Raw genomic sequence first — 18,139 nt, forward strand, 5'->3', positions numbered from 1 at the left:
AGCTTGTCATGAATAAGCAACAGAGCCACTCCCTTCATGCTGCATGAAAGGAGCAGATAGGCCATACTGTGAAGGGCAGGCTCTCATGTACATGCATGTAAAAAACTCAGTAAAAAACCTGCCTGGATGGCCAGGCCCAAAGAGCGGTGGTGAATGGAGTTAAATCCAGCTGGTGGCTGGTCACAAGTGGTGTTCCCCAGGGCTCAGTATTGGAGCTGGTTTTATTTAATATTTTTATCAATGATCTGGACGAGGGGGTTGAGTGCACCCTCAGTAAGTTTGCAGATGACACCAAATTGGGTGGAAGTGTTGATCTGTTGAGGGCAGGAAGGCTCTGCAGAGGGATCTGGACAGGCTGGACTGATGAGCCGGGGCCAATTGTATGAGGTTCAACAAGGAGAAGTGCCAGGTCCTGCACCTGGGTCACAACAACCCCTGCAAAGGTGCAGGCTTGGGGAAGGGTGGCGGGAAAGCTGCCTGGCAGAAAAGGACCTGGGGGTGCTGGTCAACAGTTGGCTGAATGTGAAGTGCCAGTGCGTCCAGGTGGCCGAGAAGGCCAACAGCATCCTGGTTTGTATCAGAAAGAATGTGGCCAGCAGGACCAGGGAAGTGACTGTCCCCTGTACTGGTGAGGCCACACTCTGAATACCGTGTTGAGTTCTGGGCCCCTCACTGCATGAAAGGCATTGAGGTGCTTCCAAAGAAGAGCAATGAAGCTGGTGAAGGGTCTAGAGAACAAGATTTAGGAGAAGCAGCTGAAGGAACAAGGGTGGTTTACTCTGGAGAGGAGGCTCAAGGGAGATCATATCACTCTATACAAGTACCTGAAAGGAGGCTGTAGTGAGGTGGATGTCGGTCTCTTTTCCCAAGTAACAAGTGATAGGATGAGAGGGAATGGCCTGAAGTTGCACCAGGGAAGGTGTAGATTGGATATTAGGAAAAATTTCTTCGCCAAAAGAGTTGTCAAGTACTGGAACAGGCTGCCCAGGGAAGTGGTTGAGTGTAAATCCCTGAAGGCATTTAAAAGTTGCGTAGATGTGGAGAGTAAGGACATGGTTTAGTGGTGCACTTGGTAGTGTTAGTTTAATGGTTGGAGTCGATGATCTTAAAGATTTTTTTCCAACCTAAATGATTCTGTGTCTCGTGTGTGTATATATGTATGTATGTGTTGTTTTGTAGCAAAGGGGAATCGGTCAACAGATTCCTAAATCTTTCTTCAGGTTTTAGGTCCTGTTGATAATGTGGTGGTGCTGGGATAGTTTTTTGTCTTTGAATGGCTTCTGTAAGAGGATTTGTATGGGATAAATCCAAGAGCGCTGGAGTGAGGAGTAGGGAATTAAGGGCAGACTCTGAGCAGCATTTGAGGGTGGCTGCTTTACATGGTGGGGCTCAACATGCTGGCTGGTGCTGGTAGAGCAGCTGTGTTCAATCTAGTCCTCACAGGGTACGTCTTGACCCAGAACATCTGACCTAGATGTGATTGTGTTTTCACCTTGTGCTACCCAAGAAACTGGTCAGGATTTATGCCTTTTTCACTCTGGGTTGAAAACCCACCCACAAGAAGCTGGATGAATTATCTAATTGGATACACATTTTCCCAGTGCTTTTTCCACTATTTTCCATCTTATTCCTGAGAAAGGCTGATCTTCAGCGCACATCATTGAGCTGTTTTGGTTTTGTAATAGGCATCCGTACAGAGTAGGTGCACCTCGCCTTTTCCTCTCATTTTCCTGGCAATAATGGGATGTGTTTTTTTTTTTTAGTGACTGTATTACAAAGTGTGCAGACAACAGTCTGCTCCCAGGTCAGGTCTTGCCTTTTGGTATTAAAAACAGATGTTGCTGGAAGGTGATGGAGGACAGCATTGGGACTTGGAGTGTGAACATGACATTGAGTAGCATAACTGGAAAAATGGGGGATGTTTCTAAAATTGTAGGAAGTGCATGGATGAGTTACAAAGCTTTAGCTAAGAAAGGGATCCACTGCAAAGTTGTCCCTGTGGGCAGGGAGTGGTACCACTGACTAGAAAGCAGAGCAGGATGTTTGGCTTAGTTATCCCATCCTTTTTGAACCTTAAAACTCTGGTAAACTGGTGTACCCGCCTGAAATCTGCCAAACCAGTTCCTTATTTCCAGAGGTTCCTATGTAGCAAATCATATTTTTGGCTGAGACTTCATGGTTATCCTGCTTGTACATGCCTTTAGTGATGAAAGTTACTTTTAAAATTGTCCTCAGCCCAGGGCTGTGCCTTTTCAATATTTGATTTACTGCAAAGATCTTGTTTATGTAAATTAGAAGCACTGTTCTGTGAATAGCTGCCAAAGACTCCTTTAACTGTGAGTGAATCTATCACCTACTTCTGAGTTACGAGGTATTTACTTGGCCTACTGTGTTGATGAGCACATGTAAATTTCTTGTTAAATAGTTTGGGCCCAGGTCCCAAACATGGGAGATCTTTGCTCTGCAGAATGCTTCATGTCACCTTAGATGCGTCTGGGCTGGATCCTTAGGTTAAGGGCTTATGGTCCCATGTATGGGACTTCAGGTGCCTCAACAGAAGTTGGGGAGATGTTGGTGCAGCCATGCCTGTCTTCAGTAAGTAGAAGTAACTATTTCAGAGGAATTTTGTGAAGGTAAGCATTAGATGTTAGTTAGCATGTAGGGCTTGCTTTGTTAGCCTCAGTGTCAGTTCAGCCCTGCTAACAACTGGGTGAGGCTGCAGGGCAGTAGCCTTGCTATAGTTGTTTTTTGGTGTGGGGTTTTTTATTTTTGTTTTTTGTTTGGGTTTTTTTTTTTTAACTGTCATTGCTGCTACGGTTCCCAGGGATGTGTGCTTACAGAAGAGAGGGTAGGGATTATTGAATCATTCTGCTGTGATGACAAGGGGAAGAGCTTTCTCTGTAACCCCTTCATCTTGGTTTTAGCACAGTGCAAATGTGTCAGCTTTTATTTGCAGCTGCATCCCTTGCTCCACTGAACATCCTACCTCATCACCGCACAACTCCAGCCGTTTGCTTTGGAAGGTTGATGCAAACGACAGGTTTTGTAAGCTGGTCAGGGGCCTGTTAAAAGCCCTTGATAATACTAACTTGTTTTCTCATCTTCTGCAATGTGTTGTCGTAGCTGCCACCTGGTGCCGATGCTGATGTATGCAGAGGAGATTGCCTCAAAATCAGTGCTGTAGAACTTCGTCGAAGTTTTATAAACAAAGCAACCAAAATAGCTCCAAAGACCCTAATTAGCTCTCCATAAAAATCAATCAATCATGGAAAGTCGTTAGTACCTAAGGTTTGGCTCCATAATCACTAAATTACTTCTTTATTTGCACTTGTTTCCATAGAAATCACCGAGAGCTGCTGGGATGTGAGGCTTTTAAGTATTGTAGCACCTGCTTACCAAGGCAGAACCCTACCCTACTTCTTATTTTGACCAAATTGTCCCTAACTGGGTTGCAAAGGAAGAAAAGTGTGAATGTGTACATGACACTTCTAAAGCTCCTAACCTGCAGGTCTCAGTAATAACAGAGGTTGGACAGAGCCTGTGTTTTTCATTCTGAATGAAATTTTGTGGATGGATTTTGATTGCAGGGATCGCAATCCAATCCTGACCTTTACTGGGAACGGCACGTAGTAAAGTTTTGCTTGTGTATGTATAAGCAGTGCCGTAGGCTTCACTGGTGCTGCAGACTTAAGGAGACAGTAATACGGGCCTGCACTGATGAGTAGATTGTGTAAATACATTTTAATTCCCAGCTTCCCGGTCTAGTTTAGGCAGCTTTTCCTTTAGTTGGCTTTGGATCAAATGCCAGTCTCCCTGATGTGCACATCGTTCAACAGCAATGACCTGTCCTGAAGGCCAAGTGTACCGGCAGTGTGGGATGCCATGCAACCAGACCTGCAGATCTCTGTCCTACCCAGACGAGGACTGTGATGAACTCTGTGTAGAAGGATGCTACTGTCCCCCTGGGCACTACCTTGATGAGCGTGAGCAGTGCGTGCCAAAGTCCCACTGCTCTTGTTATTATGATGGTGAGATCTTCCAGCCAGAGGACGTCTTTTCAGATCATTACACCATGTGGTAAGTGCAATGTTCGTAATTCATCCCTGCATGCTGTGACTCAAATTTTTGGATAGCCTGAATGATTAACTGCTTCAGTTCCTCAGTTCCTTTACCTCCACTGAAAGGAGTTTAAAAAAGGGCAAGATTTTGCCTCCAACAAACCAAACGGTGAGTTTTCCTGTTGCATCTCTATCCATATAATTTCAAATGTCACCTTAGTCAGAACACAGTATTAAGCCCTGTTTCATGAATAGTTCCTGCCAGTTTGAAATGGAGTTTAATTACTGACAACAGCTACTTTGTAGGCTTTTAAAATGTCACTTTAATGTACTGAGATACATTTTTTAAACGTTAAAACCTAATTACCTCTATCAAAGATGCAAATATTAAAAAGCATTTCTTATTTTTAAATTGAGTAGCAGTACACTGACAGTAGGAATGTAATCGCTGGGCAGCTCCTGGCAAGCCCAGTTTTGGGAACAGTGTCTTCTCCTTTTCTCCTCTACAACAGAAGTCATGAGTTGCAGGAACGAAGTGGTCCCTTACCTCTTTACCACAGGAGACCTATTATCTTGCCCAGCTTTATGCCTGAGCAGATGCATTGAATTCAGCAGGACAGGGCTAGCATACAGCTGGGTTACCATGCTAGTATATCACATCAACTATTTTAAGGAAGGTTTGCTCTTAAGGTTGATAAGCGCAGTAGATGGAGAGCAACAGATCAGCCCCAATGTGAGGTGTAATTTTGATACGCTGACAAGTTCCCTGCAGGCCTGTCTGTAAAAAACAGTGTGAGTGAAAGCTAAATGTCACTTTGTTAAATATAAGCTCTATTTGTTTTTCTTAGCTATTGTGAAAATGGTTTCATGCACTGCAGTACAAACAGAGTTCCTGGTGCCTTCCTGCCAGATGTTTTTGCTGATGAGAGACCATCTGCCAGAAGTTAGTATGCCTTAAATAAAAATTACATTTTTTCTGATTTTTCTTTTTTTTTCTTTCTTCCCCCCCCTCCCCCCCTTATCAATCTTTTGGTAATTAGGACAGGGAAGAAGTACCAGAGGTTGCAGTGGCTGGTGATGTTATGAGTCTCTTTCTAATTTTTTAAACTTTTATTTATTTATTTATTACAGAATAGAAACCAAATATTTGCACGGGAGGATGCAGAGATCATTGAATGCCACCTCTCAAAATGATAGTTAGCCACTACAGTCTCTCTTTCGTTGAAGATGTTAAGGGGTCTCTTGGCAGTGATCTGAGGCCCCCGGTTGCTATTTGAGGATCATGCCTCATCAGTAACCAGCCAGCTTTATACCTTCTGCTTCCGACTGCTTAGTTGCAAGCTCTCCTTTCTGGTGTAAACGAAGCTTTTTAAAGCCACCAGGCATCTTGCTATAAAACCTCCTGGAGACTGACAACTGCCTTGCAGAGCTAGGCACTGCGTTGGAGAGCAGGACAGCATCAGTCTGGGACGGTTTGAGGTTCCCCACTGATACATGGATGGAGCTTACAGGATTGTGACGGGGAGGAGTTTTGAGCTTGGATGCATCTCAGAGGGGACAGGGCTAGTGGGGATTTGGTGAGGCCCAGGAATCTCCCTATGCAAATACCAGGAGTAACCCCAAACACAGTGTCGTCCATGGCACACTGCCAAGTGTACCCGTTCAAGGTGTTTGGAGAAAAATTTTGGTGGTATTTACCAGTGCCTTGGAGCCAAAGAGTTGTTACTTGCTTTTGCATCTTCTGATAAACTACCAGGCATCTTACTGCCAAGCTTCCAGTGGAAAACACCATATATATGACTGGTCGGTGATGTGATTAATGTTGCTTGGTAGACCACCAGTAACAATGTCACTGGTTGGCCCCCACTGTTCTTCAGGTGTAGCTTTCTAGTTGTATATCTCACCAAACTCTTACCTTAATGCTGTTAAGATACAATTTTCCTGATATTAGGGTGTTAAGACTTAGAAAACCTCAGAGGCATATTGCTAGCACTGCTTGAAATAATAACCTGGAGTTTCCTGGGACATTTTGATCTGTCAGAACCTGAAGTCTCAAAGAGTTTTAGAACTTGTATTTAAGATAAGGGCGTTGTTATTAACAGTCACCAGTGTGGTTATACTCAGTGTTGGAAGTGGTTCTAAGTACAATAGTATATGATGCTGTTGCTTCTTATAGAATATCAATTTAGTGCTACCATTGCTAGTGTACACTGCCTACAGGTTGAAATACCTGTTTCATGCTAAACTGCTTATAGCCCTAGTGCAATCTCGAATTGCATGATTTTTGTTGTTAAAATGGTACTTAGCTTAGTGCAGCTTTTTTGCTTCTGTATTACAATACGTACTTTTATGATAACATAACTGAGGTCACTTCATGGGAAGTGGGGGCTGTTGCCTTTACAATGTCATGCATAGGGGTGTAGTGGCATTTTTCCAGTCTATATCCTAGATTAGTTTTCTATTTAAAATCTTGATCTATCCTTTAGAAAAATACTGTACTAACAATACTTAAGTTCTAATTGCAATTTTTGTAAATTTATTTTTTAAAGTAAAAAGGAGCTTGACATGCAGATCCCCCATGGAAAGCTTTATCTGTCCTGCAAACAACCCAAGAGCTGAAGGGTTGGAGTGTGCCAAGACTTGCCAGAACTACGACTTGGAGTGCATCAGCCATGGCTGCATATCTGGATGCCTCTGTCCAAAAGGGATGGTAAGTAGGTTTAACTGCAACAAAGAGAAGCGGATCCTCATTGCTTTCTTGCCTTCTTCCTTTCCTACCAGAAATCTTCCTGCAGCTTGGCAATATGTGATTGTAAAGTATTGACTGTCAAATTGTGGCTGGTTTAAATTATGTATATTAGTATATCTGCATAGAAGTTGAAGTTTAGCTTCTAATTGTAATAGCATAGTATATGTGTATGTAAGAATTGATAATAAAAAATCCCAAACTCACTTTTTTTAAAGACCAATTTATGTTTTCCTTCAACTCTTCTCCCAAACTCCTCCTCAGTCTTGCTGAACTTCCCTAGTCAGAGAGACAGAAGTACACAGACACCCACATCATAAATAGCATTCCACATCCTGATGATACTAGTTATTTTCTTGTCAAGTCTCCATCTCTACTGCTGCTTCCCTGTGTGTTGTGTCAAACTGAGAGCTCCCCATGAGAAGGAATGTGGGACATGGAACTTGCTAAGATGATGCCAGAGGGTCTTCTGCAGTTGCAGATGGTGTGCTGAGCATGCTTTTCTCACTGATGCTTTCTGGACTCCGGGGTTATGCCCTCCTGCAATCCTCAAATTTAACCATTAGTTTATTCATTTTTTAAATAGAGCATATAGCAAATAGTTACTTGCTTAGCCAGTGACTGTGAACTCAATGTCAACTTAGAGCCCTGATGAAAAGCAGACCGAGTAGCATAGACAGCAGATTGCTGCTGCTGTTCTCTGAGCAATAGAAAAAAACATCATTGTTCAGCACTGTGTAATGCTGTGGGGGCAGGTGAAGAGTCATGCCCAGGATCTCACCCCGGGCTGGGGGTATACTCTCAGGCATCATGTGAATAGGGTAAAGGCAGAGCACATGGTACACCTATTATGAAGTTAAGTAAATGGCACTTTTGAGTTCTCTGTCCAGGAAAACTGATGAGATTAAGAAGGCTGTGACGTTCAGTGCATGAAATGCAGATCAACATATGCAGTTGAAGTTGGAAAAAGAGAGTTGAGGTTGTGTCTTTATTTTGAGGGCTAAAATACGCTACAATTTTGGGACTTTATTTGATACCTGTGATACTTAGAGACATTGCTGGTACGGTTTTCTGACCCAGAGAGGCATATGGTAAAGCAAGATATTTTCAAATACTGCAAACCATGAAGTCTAGATGTGCAAAATATTACTTCTATTTTAAAAAAATCTTTTATACCTGCTGAAGGTTCAGGCTCAGATTAATATGCACTGGACATTAATGGCAAATGAAGATGTGAGTTATTACTTCTGGGGTTGAGATGCATATTTATGTTTAGGCTTCAGCTCTAATGAATTTACTTCAACCACTACTTCAAATTCCATTTAAAAAAACAATTAACTGTACTTGGAACCATGTATTTTTATAAAAGTACATTGTTTTTTCCTCTTCTAGATAAGTACAGGTATTTTCTCCCTCCAAATTAATTCCACTGTCTTAACAGAAGCCTCCCCCCGCCCCCCCAGTTATCATAATACAGTAATTTCTGGCATTAATATTAATGTATTTTATGAATGTTGTTCCCGTATTTTGCTGATAAACAGACATTTGTAGTGTGTAATCATAAATAGATGTAAATATAGTAAATTGATGCTACTCCAGAATAAAATGCCAGCTGTAGGCAAAAGCTCAGGCTTGTGAAGTGTCTTGTAGGTACAAGGTGAAAAATACCGAACAGAATTTGAAGGCATCCATATCAACATTGAGCAAATTTTCAGCACATTTTTTTAAAAAAAAGTGTTGCTTCTTTTCACATTTCAGTTTCTAAATGCCTTTCCTTTTAGGGAAGAATATTACTAAATAGTAGTATGGTAAGTAAATGTACAAAAGCTTGTGTAGCTGTAAAGTTCCAAGAGCTCCAGTGCACATAAGTCTTTCTCTGTACATAACAATCAGAGCTCTTTGATTTGGTGAAGGGGCTTGAGATTTGGTTTCGGTTCTGGGATATGGTAATGGTATACTTTAGACAGAATAATGGAAAACAAATTATGAGAACCACTCAAAAGAAAAAAAAGAAAAGGGGGGGGGGGGGGGGAGACCCCCAAAGAAACCTCCCTAAAATCAACTTCCTAGTAATTAACCTTCACATTTAGTATTGAATTCTGTATTCCTTTTCAGTAGGTTGGCATTATCATTCCAAGTTTCATAAAATTCTTGCCAGGAGAAGCAGTCTTTAGTGTTTTGGAATTGGAAACTTCAGTTGGCTTTGCAGTGACGTGAAACACTGAATTCAACAAGATGGTTTGCCAAGTTTTAGATAGAAGAATTGGGCCCAGTATTTTTTTTAAAAAACTAGTAAAATAAGTCCTTTGTCCACTAGATGACAGTATGGTTCAACCTTCCAGTAAAAGTCTACGCTTGCTTGTTGCCTTTCTGTCTGGCAAGGAATAGAAATTGTGAGATGCACATTTGTCAAAGCCATGATGGGAGAAGCCAGTGCGTAGATGATCTGGTTGTAACCACAGCCATGCAAGGACAGGATCAAGCTCTGTGCATTCGTTACGGGGGTGCCCTTTGCCTTGTTAGATTCCTGGCTCAACGGGACCTGCCAGCTTCTTGTCAAAGCGCAGTTCCCTCCTCATCACCAATAGGTACCTAACCAGGATGGTTTGGAAGAGGCATTTTCCTTATTTCTGCATTCAGCCTTTTTGCTCCCTGTATTATTTGCCAAAGACTGAAGGATTTGAGGTGGTGACCAGGTTCTCCTTTCCATCCTGCCTCTCTCTACCATAAAGACTCTGGGCACGCTAAGGGAAAGCTCTGCAAAATCACAAACACTGTGTTATCCAGACTTGCGCCCACAAGGCTGAATAATAAAGGGTCCAGAAAAAGGTATTTATTTTACTGGTCCGCCTCCCTCATTAGTGTTCTGTAATTCTGCTTAATTTACAAGCACTCAGGGAGGTGAGCTACTGTTTGTAATAATGTCTGTGGGAAGTAAGAGATTACTGAACATTTATAGGAATAAATATTTGCACATATCTTCACTCTGGAAGAAACTGTGCCTTTTTAGTGAAGATTTTTTTTTCTTCTGTGGTACAGTAGTATATAAAAATTATGAATGGCCATGGATAACTTAGTAGGAAAAAAAATATCTTCTTGCTTTTCCAAAATGGTTCATACCATCAGGAAACAGTCAAAGATGAATAGTTGACATAAAAAACTCTCCAGTACAATTTGTAAGTATATATAGCAGATAATATGTAATTAGGTGCAATGTTATCTCTATGTATATGGAGAGATGTCTGCAGATCATTTAGCTATCATTCTTAAACAGAGGAATCCGTAGTCTAAGATTTTTGTGCGCAAATGGCCTGCCAGTTTTGAATTACACATCTGAAAAGTAATTACAAAGAAACAGATCAAGGATTGCTGGTGAACATGATGCAGTTGGCTAGTTTTGAATTGGAAAACTTGCTGGGGTGAGAAATTACTAATTAATCAATTGATTATTTCCTGTCAGAAAATGCAGAAACCCCCTTATTTCTTTCAACTGAAAAACAAGTTTTCCAGTTCCTCTTGACTTAATATTTTACATTGTTTTGATTTCTTTAAAATAAAAAAGTTCAATATTTCATGAAAATTAGTTCTTCTTTTTCTGTCTTTGATCATCTGGAGGGTGGGAATACTCCATACTTGTCACCCTTTTGCAAAGCAGAAAAGATAAATCATAACATATGTGCAGAAGTGTGGGGAAAAATATGCTTTCTCAGATTAGTTTACTGCACTCCAGGCTTTTCCCATTGGAAAATATTAATAAATATACAAATGGAGTGTTAACCACCTTTCTGGGGAAAAAGAGAAGCAGAACAATCAGAAAGCGCAAAACCCAGACACTCCAAAACTAGAAAATTATTTCTTTCAATTTCCAACAACTGAAGCAAAATTGAGGTTTAAAATTAAACCAGAAAATTTTATTGTATTCTGACTGCTGGAATAAAACTATTTCTAAAAGTATGGTATGTTAGTAGAAAAACGAGGAAAAAAAACCCCAGCCCTACCCAAACCCTTGATCTTTTAATCAGAGAAGTTTGGAAGGTTTTTTTCTTCCAAACCTTTTTCAACAGAAGTTTAATATGCTGTTAGGATTTTCCTGTTGTATATTTTTCAGTGTGGGCTTATCCTATATTAGAACACGACAGAGTCTTCACAAGGAGGTGGGTACCAGCTTTCTGGTATGTGCATCTGCCCAAGGATAGTGCTTCATAAAACAAATATAAGAAGCATACAGCTAATACAGGAAAGAAAAATCAAGTTTAAACCAGCACTCTTTGAGTGGTCTGTCCTAACACGTTTTTGATTTGTCTGCACAGAAATGGTGACAGGCTGTTTCAGTTAAAACATATCGGCTATTGGGTTCTAATCTGACACACTTCCTTTACTTAATCCCACACTCCTTCATACCTTTGGCTGGCTTTCTGCTGATACCCTCAGGTGTATCAGAAGGAATGGAGTGAAAATCTGAGCTTTCCTTGACGGTGAGATACTCACCAAAGTTGTGTTGACCAAGAGAGATTAAAATTCAGCCTCATCAAGGCAGAGTTTGGGGAAGAAGAATCTTAAAGATTCTGAAACCTATAATATTGTTCTTCCTTAACAATTGATAAGACAGAGCAAGGAAATGATGGACACTTCTGTCATATCTCCACGTGGGGGGGATCATCATCTAATCAACCACATCCCAAGGATGCACCCTCAGGAGCATCATCACAAGTGTGTGAGGTGGTGCAAACAGCAGCTGTTCTCATTACAGACCTGTGTCTTTTCTTGTCGTTGCCTCCCCAGCACTGATGCCTCCAATCACCTCCGGCACTCAGGACTGTTAGGTCTCCTGGATTAAGTGCTCTCTATTGATGGATTGAGAGATTTCCAAAGAAAGTCCAGCTGTTTGTGAATAATGCCACTGGCCTCGTAGTACCACATAGTACTGTGCTCAACAGACTTGTAACACAGCATGGCACCAGGCTGCCAGATATACCTGCTTTTGGAAGTGGTGTCAATATGACCAGTAGATTGTGTGTTAAAATTAGCAAAATCATAACCCGTTGAGGTTTTCAGGAAAAATAATTAATCTTCTGGTCAAAGTCCACTTTGGGTATTTATGTCCAGCTTTCTAAATCCCACCTACCCACCCACTCTGCGGCGTTCAGACAAGGCAGTCTTCTCTCTTTGTCAGTGGATTAACAGTTGTTGCACTGTAGCTTCATGGTGGCCATACGTTTGTGATGAAAATACTAATACCAGTCTATTAAGTTTCTAGAGTTGGGGGTAGGCTGTGACTACCTTCATGTCAATGTGTGAGGAAGCAAGTAGGAGAGGCCCTAATCCTTCTTTTACTAACCACATGTCTAATCCCAAGTTTTGTATCTAGAGGCTAGCCCTCAAGTCTCTTGTGAACTGTCTTGCTCAACACAGTGGAAAACTTCAGAAATGCAGCCATGAGCGTGAAATCATACATTGCTTTTTTTCTAGAATGCCACCAGGAAGGAAGGAAGGAATTAAACACCCTTGGAAACATATGGTCTTCCCTGGCCTGTTTTCTCCCAGTCATTTGTGGACATTAAGTCTGAGGCAGAGCCCCAGCTCTATCATCTAGAAACACATTTCTTTGTTTCCATCTTGCTTCTATCGGTGTGAGTTTATTTGGCATAATGTAGCTCTCCATAAGCCCCAGAGCATGCGGAGCTGCATAAGAATGAAGAGTCTCTGGGCTGTGAAATCCTTTTTTTTTTTTTTTTTTTTTTTTTGTAGTTCCCTGTGGCAGTTCTAGGTCCCCATAGGAAAAGGCAGAGCTGTTCTACTTTATTAACCTGGCGTTCAGACTACATTGATCTCATTGGCCCGTATGTAATGGTAAAAAAGAAACTATTTTAATGAATTTACAGGAAGAGTTTAAAGTGGGAAGGTGATATTTTGTGACTTTTGAATGAGAGGGAGGAGAAGCACTCTCCATTTTGGTATTCCATGAAACCAGAGCCAAATCTACCTCTGGCTTTGCAGAACCATGACCAAGTGAAAAACAGCATAGCCAGCCTTGGTTTTGTTTGATCCTCTAAAACTGGCTGTCTTCAAAATGGAAAGGGAGGAATCACAGGGAAAAATAGAGGAAAAGAATAGAAAAAAAATCCCTTAATAGTCTAAAGGCATTACTTGGGGTTTTTTTGTTTGTTTAAGCAGGACAAATGTTTTCTTGTTATACAAAGAGAAACGAAGATCTGTAGGGTAAAACTGAAAAAGAAAAAAACATAGGCAGAACATAATGACCCATTTCCCAGCAACAGAGTCTTTGAGAGTGGAATAATATCTCAGGTGAACTGATATTTATCCTGCTTTCTAGGCAATAAGTAGGAATTTGAAAGAAAATGAGTGACTGCTGCATTTTTCAGAGGGGAGTTGACAGGCAGGGGGGCTGTTTGGGGTGGGGGGGCTGTTGCCTATAACACAGAATTTGCATTTGCTCTTGGGTTCTTCTGGCACTGTGGCTCCTTGTCTTCTCGTCAGTGTTCGTATTTCAGTTTTTAGACTGGCTGAGCCCTGCATTGGGTTGCTTTTCTGGTAGGCCATCTGTCAGTTTGTTGTGTGTGAGAAGCAAGTGCTATTCACCTGCTCTTCATATTCAGGTTAGCCTATCTTATCTTCACCGCATCGTGGTTTTAGTCAAATTGGACTTTCTCATCATGACATTCTTCTATAATCTAATCTGTTTTCTCAGCATCTTCAGCTGATGTTCAGCTCCTGAAGCAAGACTGTGATTTAGGTACCCATAGACCTATTTGTGTTAATGGGGAAAATGTTAGCGATGCCGTAGCTTTCTTAGCATAGGTAGGCTTGAAGCATTTCCTCTATCCTTTCCTTTATCCTTTATCCACATGCTCTTGTGCTTACTTCTCTGCGTACTGGCACATACTGACAGACATGCATGCTGACAAACTGTATGTTTTGTAGGTGCGGCATGAAAGCAAGTGTGTTGCTCCTGAGAGATGCCCGTGTTTTCACAACGGAAAAGAATATGCCAAGGGAGAGATGGTGACTAATGACTGCAACACCTGGTGAGCCACTGGAATGGCATTTTTCCATTTTTCTCTAGGGCACTGAACATGTTTCTAATAAAACCAAGAATTAATTATTTAACAGATCTATTTTATATAAAATCAGGTTTTGCAGTGTAGTAACACACATTGCGAAGACCAGCGTAGTCCCTTTCCATATTGCATAAAGACCAGCACAATACTGGGCAAACTGTACCTGGCACCTTATAAATAGGTAGTATGTGCAGGTCATCTGTGGGCACTAGCAAGTGGATTTGTGCCTTGATTTTGCAACACAAAATCACAATATAGAAGCCCCTCTGCAGTGGGAGGAATGGAGCCTGCGCTTTGTCACTAAGCTCTGCTGACATGCTTCTTTTTTTTGCTGTCTGGGGCTCTTCAGATCAGTTCTTTTCAGCCAGAAGCATGCATCAGCAGAAGGGGTGTGATATGGCAGCTATCATATGACAGGAGCTCTTCAGGAAAATGTTGAAGAATCAGGCGGAAAGAAAGTTGACCTCTTATATCTCAAATGAGAGCTCAGTCAATTGATATCTTTTAAAAAATACAAAAGAGAGAGAAAGAGCAGAAAGAGGGAGTTGGTGATATCTTCGTAGAAGAAAAGAGTAAGTGCCCTGTGTCTTTCACCCACATCCCTATCTATCTTGTTTGGTTCTTGAAAAAGAACTGTTAAGTTCAAAAGAAAGTGCGGGGCTGCGAGATTTGCGTGGAGGGAAGCCCTCAGCACAGCCTTGTATAAGGTATAGGGTGTTCGCCTGCTGGACAATTCTTGGCTTCTGCCTGCCCAGCACGCTTGCTGCACTGGAGGTGCTTTGCACTCCATGTGTGCATGTAGAGGGAATGGTGGCTTTTTCCTGCAGAGCTCCAAGAGTCCAAGGTATAGGAAATCCAGCCACCAGCAGTGTGGAAACTGTGTTCTCTTTGAACTTAGACTTCAGAATCTTTTGTTCCTTTTACCCGGAATGTCCCTGGCCAGCTCTGCGGCACCCCAAGAAGCAGCGTTTCTGTTATTCTCTGTGTGACTGGGTGGAGTTGGATCTGAGAACTGGCAACATTAAAGAGTCATTTGGTTTGGTTTTCGTTTGGTGCATTGATCTCTGAGCAACAGTGGTTGCAAGTGTTGTATTTTTAAATTAGTGGGACTGCTCCTAATAGTGTAAGTTAGACTTGGATATAAGATTTTATGGGTTTTTATGGAAATATTGACCTTCCAGTGTTTTGTTTCCTGTTTTTTTTCCCTTTGCAGCTACACATTACATTGTGGATCATGTACTATAATTAGATGTGGGGAAAGTAGGTTTGAAGGGAGGAAGATGAAGTTGATATTTTTATATAGATACATACGCTATAACCTGCTTACATTGCATCGAGGTAAAAATGACTCAGCTGAAAAACAGACAATGAAAACTTTATTGAAAAAAGAACATTAAGGTGTAAAACTCCTAGGTGTGATTGTGAAATTTGCAAGATTCTTCATAGCAACTATGCACAGTCTTTTTATTTTCAGTCATTCTTACAATCTTCAGTCTTAAAATAGTCATAACCATGCTGCTTCATTCTTGTAACTGCCCCTTTGCTTCTGGCAATGCCATTGTAAGTGACATTTCCTCTAATACACAGAATTTTCTTCAATATCAGGGTCAAGAAAATGTTATAAATCATGTTTTTTATCATTGATAAAAAGTCTTCCTCTCATTTTAGGCACTTTTCTTGATTGTGAAAGTAAAAATGGAAATAAGGTCCCTTAAAAAATGTCACTAGGGCTTTTTTGAACTATGTGACTTCGAAAAGTTTCATGGTAGTTCTCAGCAAATCTCAAGTCAAATGTCATTTAGAAAGTGATATAGGAAATTACTATTGCTTTGAGAATTAATAAGAAATGAGAGTCTGCATTTTGGAGGTCAGATCTTCCTTTTCTTTTGTTTTTGCTTTTTGTACTGCTGTTGCAGGAGTTCTCATTCTCACTTGTTCTTAGCCAGATGTGAACACCTGCAAACGCAATATATGAGCCAGAGGTGTCAGATTTGGCGTTTACATTCAACTTGACATATGGGAGACCCTAATTCATGAACAACGGAATGTCTCCAAGACTCAGCCAGTGGCAAAACTTTTGTTATGCTATGCATTGGGAATTCATTGTAGAACTCAGGGAAAAGTTTGGAATAACATTTAGGAAGCAGTACACAGCAAAAATTTGCTAATCTGAATTTTGCTACACCACATACTTTATAATCTGTCCGTGCACATATATACAAAATCTTGGTTTTGCTCTACCTATTAGCAGAGATTTAATAGCAGAGGGTGCAATAAGTTTCATGTTACTGAAATGTCATCCTTTGAAGAAAATGTATTGCACAATATTATTATTCTGTGAAGTGTTATCAAGATTAAACAATGCTTACACTTGGGTTAAGGCATTACTAGAGAACTTCGTTCAGTGCCCGGTTTTTCTTTGGTTAGCAATTTGATCTTGGGAAAGTATTTCAGTTTTTTTATCCCTGAGTTTTTACATCTGTAAAGAAGGGATAGAATTCCCCTTTCCCTGCCCTTACAGAGTTTGATTAGAAAATTCCTGGGGCCGTGATGGTGTCCATCTGCATTCATACAGCATTTAGTACATGAATGTTTGTCCAACATCAAGCAAGATATTGCTTACTAGATGATGATGATGATTATTATTAGATTATAGATATGGTGTAAGATGCTATTCGAACTTCTTGAAATTAATAACAAACAAAAGAGTGAGCAGAGTTTATGGTCTATTGACCTTGTTTTTTATTTTGATTGCTTGGTTTCTTGCTAGTTAGCAAATCAATTGATTTCACTGATCAAAAGCCCATGGATGCCAAGGCAAATATCCCCTTTCATAACTGCAGCTTCTGTAGCAAGGCTTGGGGTTTTCCAGGATACCTCTGGAAAAGGGCAAGAGGATGGGGTGTGTGCTCTGAAGCCTCTTTTCATCGTTAGTTCTAAATTTTCCTCTTTCCTTCATTTTAACATGAGTATATTTACCTCCTTGAGCCTTATTTATCAGGGTGCCATGTAAGAGATCATTATGATTCACAGCAATGAAAGGATCAAATGTTCTTGGAAACTCTCAGAAATTTAATAACAATTGGTGTCAAATATGGCAGGTTTGGTGTCATCACAAAGATAGGAGCCCTGCTATTTCTTCTGCTGTCTGTTACACTAGTATAGTTACACTAAACCCAACTGAGTTACACCAAGATGAGGATTGACTTTCTTTGCATTTTGAATATCCACTCAGATGGTCACCATTTGGGTTTTTTTTTTGTTTTGTTCTGTGGGTTTGGTTTTTTTTTTTAATAATTCGAAATCTAAAGCAACAAAACAAAACAACAGGCAAAAAAGTGCAAAAGGAGTGAAATAATAATAAAAAAGGAATCCTGTCCCTTTCTTCGTGGCGTCACTGATTTTGTACAATAATGCCAGTGTAGTACAGCTGCTACAGCAGTGTGAGTATAATGGTGTCAAGGCCTTAATGCTGTACCTGATTGCTCTTCAGAATTCCCCTCCGCCTGAAAAAGCAAGTTACCATCTTGTTTTGCTCTGCATGTCGGGATGTCCCTTTTTTTTTTTTTTCTTGCATATTCTGTCCTTGTGAGGAAGTCTAAGAGGTGACCTTGACAACATCCCTTGCAAGCTATATGGGCAGAGAACCCCTGGTGTGTCTCCTTTCATGATCAGGAGCCTTATTGCATCTCCTGTTGCATAAGATGTGTAAGATGGAGTCCTATTTCTATATTGCCAAACTTGGATTCGTCTGCAAGGGAGATGTTCTGGTCTGATCACAACAGGAACCTCAGGGTATCACACCTGAGGACATTCCTTAGAGAGTGTATGTGTACCTATGTACGGAAAAAGAGATAGTTCTAATAATATGTGTGTTGTCACACTGTGAGGTAAGGTCTCCAACTGCCAGGTCAGATAAACTATCTTGAAGAATTAATTTAATTTAAGAACAGAGACACCTCTTTGGAGAAGGGTGGTATTGTACTTTAGTATATAATCTGAATAAAAGCCACTGGGCAGACTGAATTATGGTTCTGGTTACTTGGTCCCAAAAGTTGATCATTAGAGTCAACGCATGTCCTTTGGCATTAGTTGGATATTAAAATTACTACTATTTTGGCTTTTAATGAGGGAAGAATGGACAGCATTGCAAATAAAGCCAGGGTTGATGATATTATACTTCATACTTAACCTGTAATGGTCCTTAGAGAGTACTTAATCTGTTTTTCTGAAAGGTTACTCAGAGCAGAGCAGCT

General features: G+C 40.8%; 1 protein-coding gene across 1 annotated transcript in view; it reads left to right on the forward strand.

Annotated features, from left to right (window-relative positions):
- Nucleotides 1–18,139, forward strand: part of VWF (von Willebrand factor) — a 144,130-nt gene that overhangs the window by 42,337 nt on the left and 83,654 nt on the right. Inside the window, exons 17-20 of the mRNA XM_056341104.1 lie at nucleotides 3,837–4,077; nucleotides 4,907–5,001; nucleotides 6,608–6,768; nucleotides 13,747–13,850. Coding sequence (XP_056197079.1) covers nucleotides 3,837–4,077; nucleotides 4,907–5,001; nucleotides 6,608–6,768; nucleotides 13,747–13,850 — 601 coding nt within the window. The remainder of the gene's footprint in view (nucleotides 1–3,836; nucleotides 4,078–4,906; nucleotides 5,002–6,607; nucleotides 6,769–13,746; nucleotides 13,851–18,139) is intronic.

Source organism: Falco biarmicus, chromosome 5, assembly GCF_023638135.1.
Source record: "Falco biarmicus isolate bFalBia1 chromosome 5, bFalBia1.pri, whole genome shotgun sequence".
Taxonomy (NCBI): Eukaryota; Metazoa; Chordata; class Aves; order Falconiformes; family Falconidae; genus Falco; species Falco biarmicus.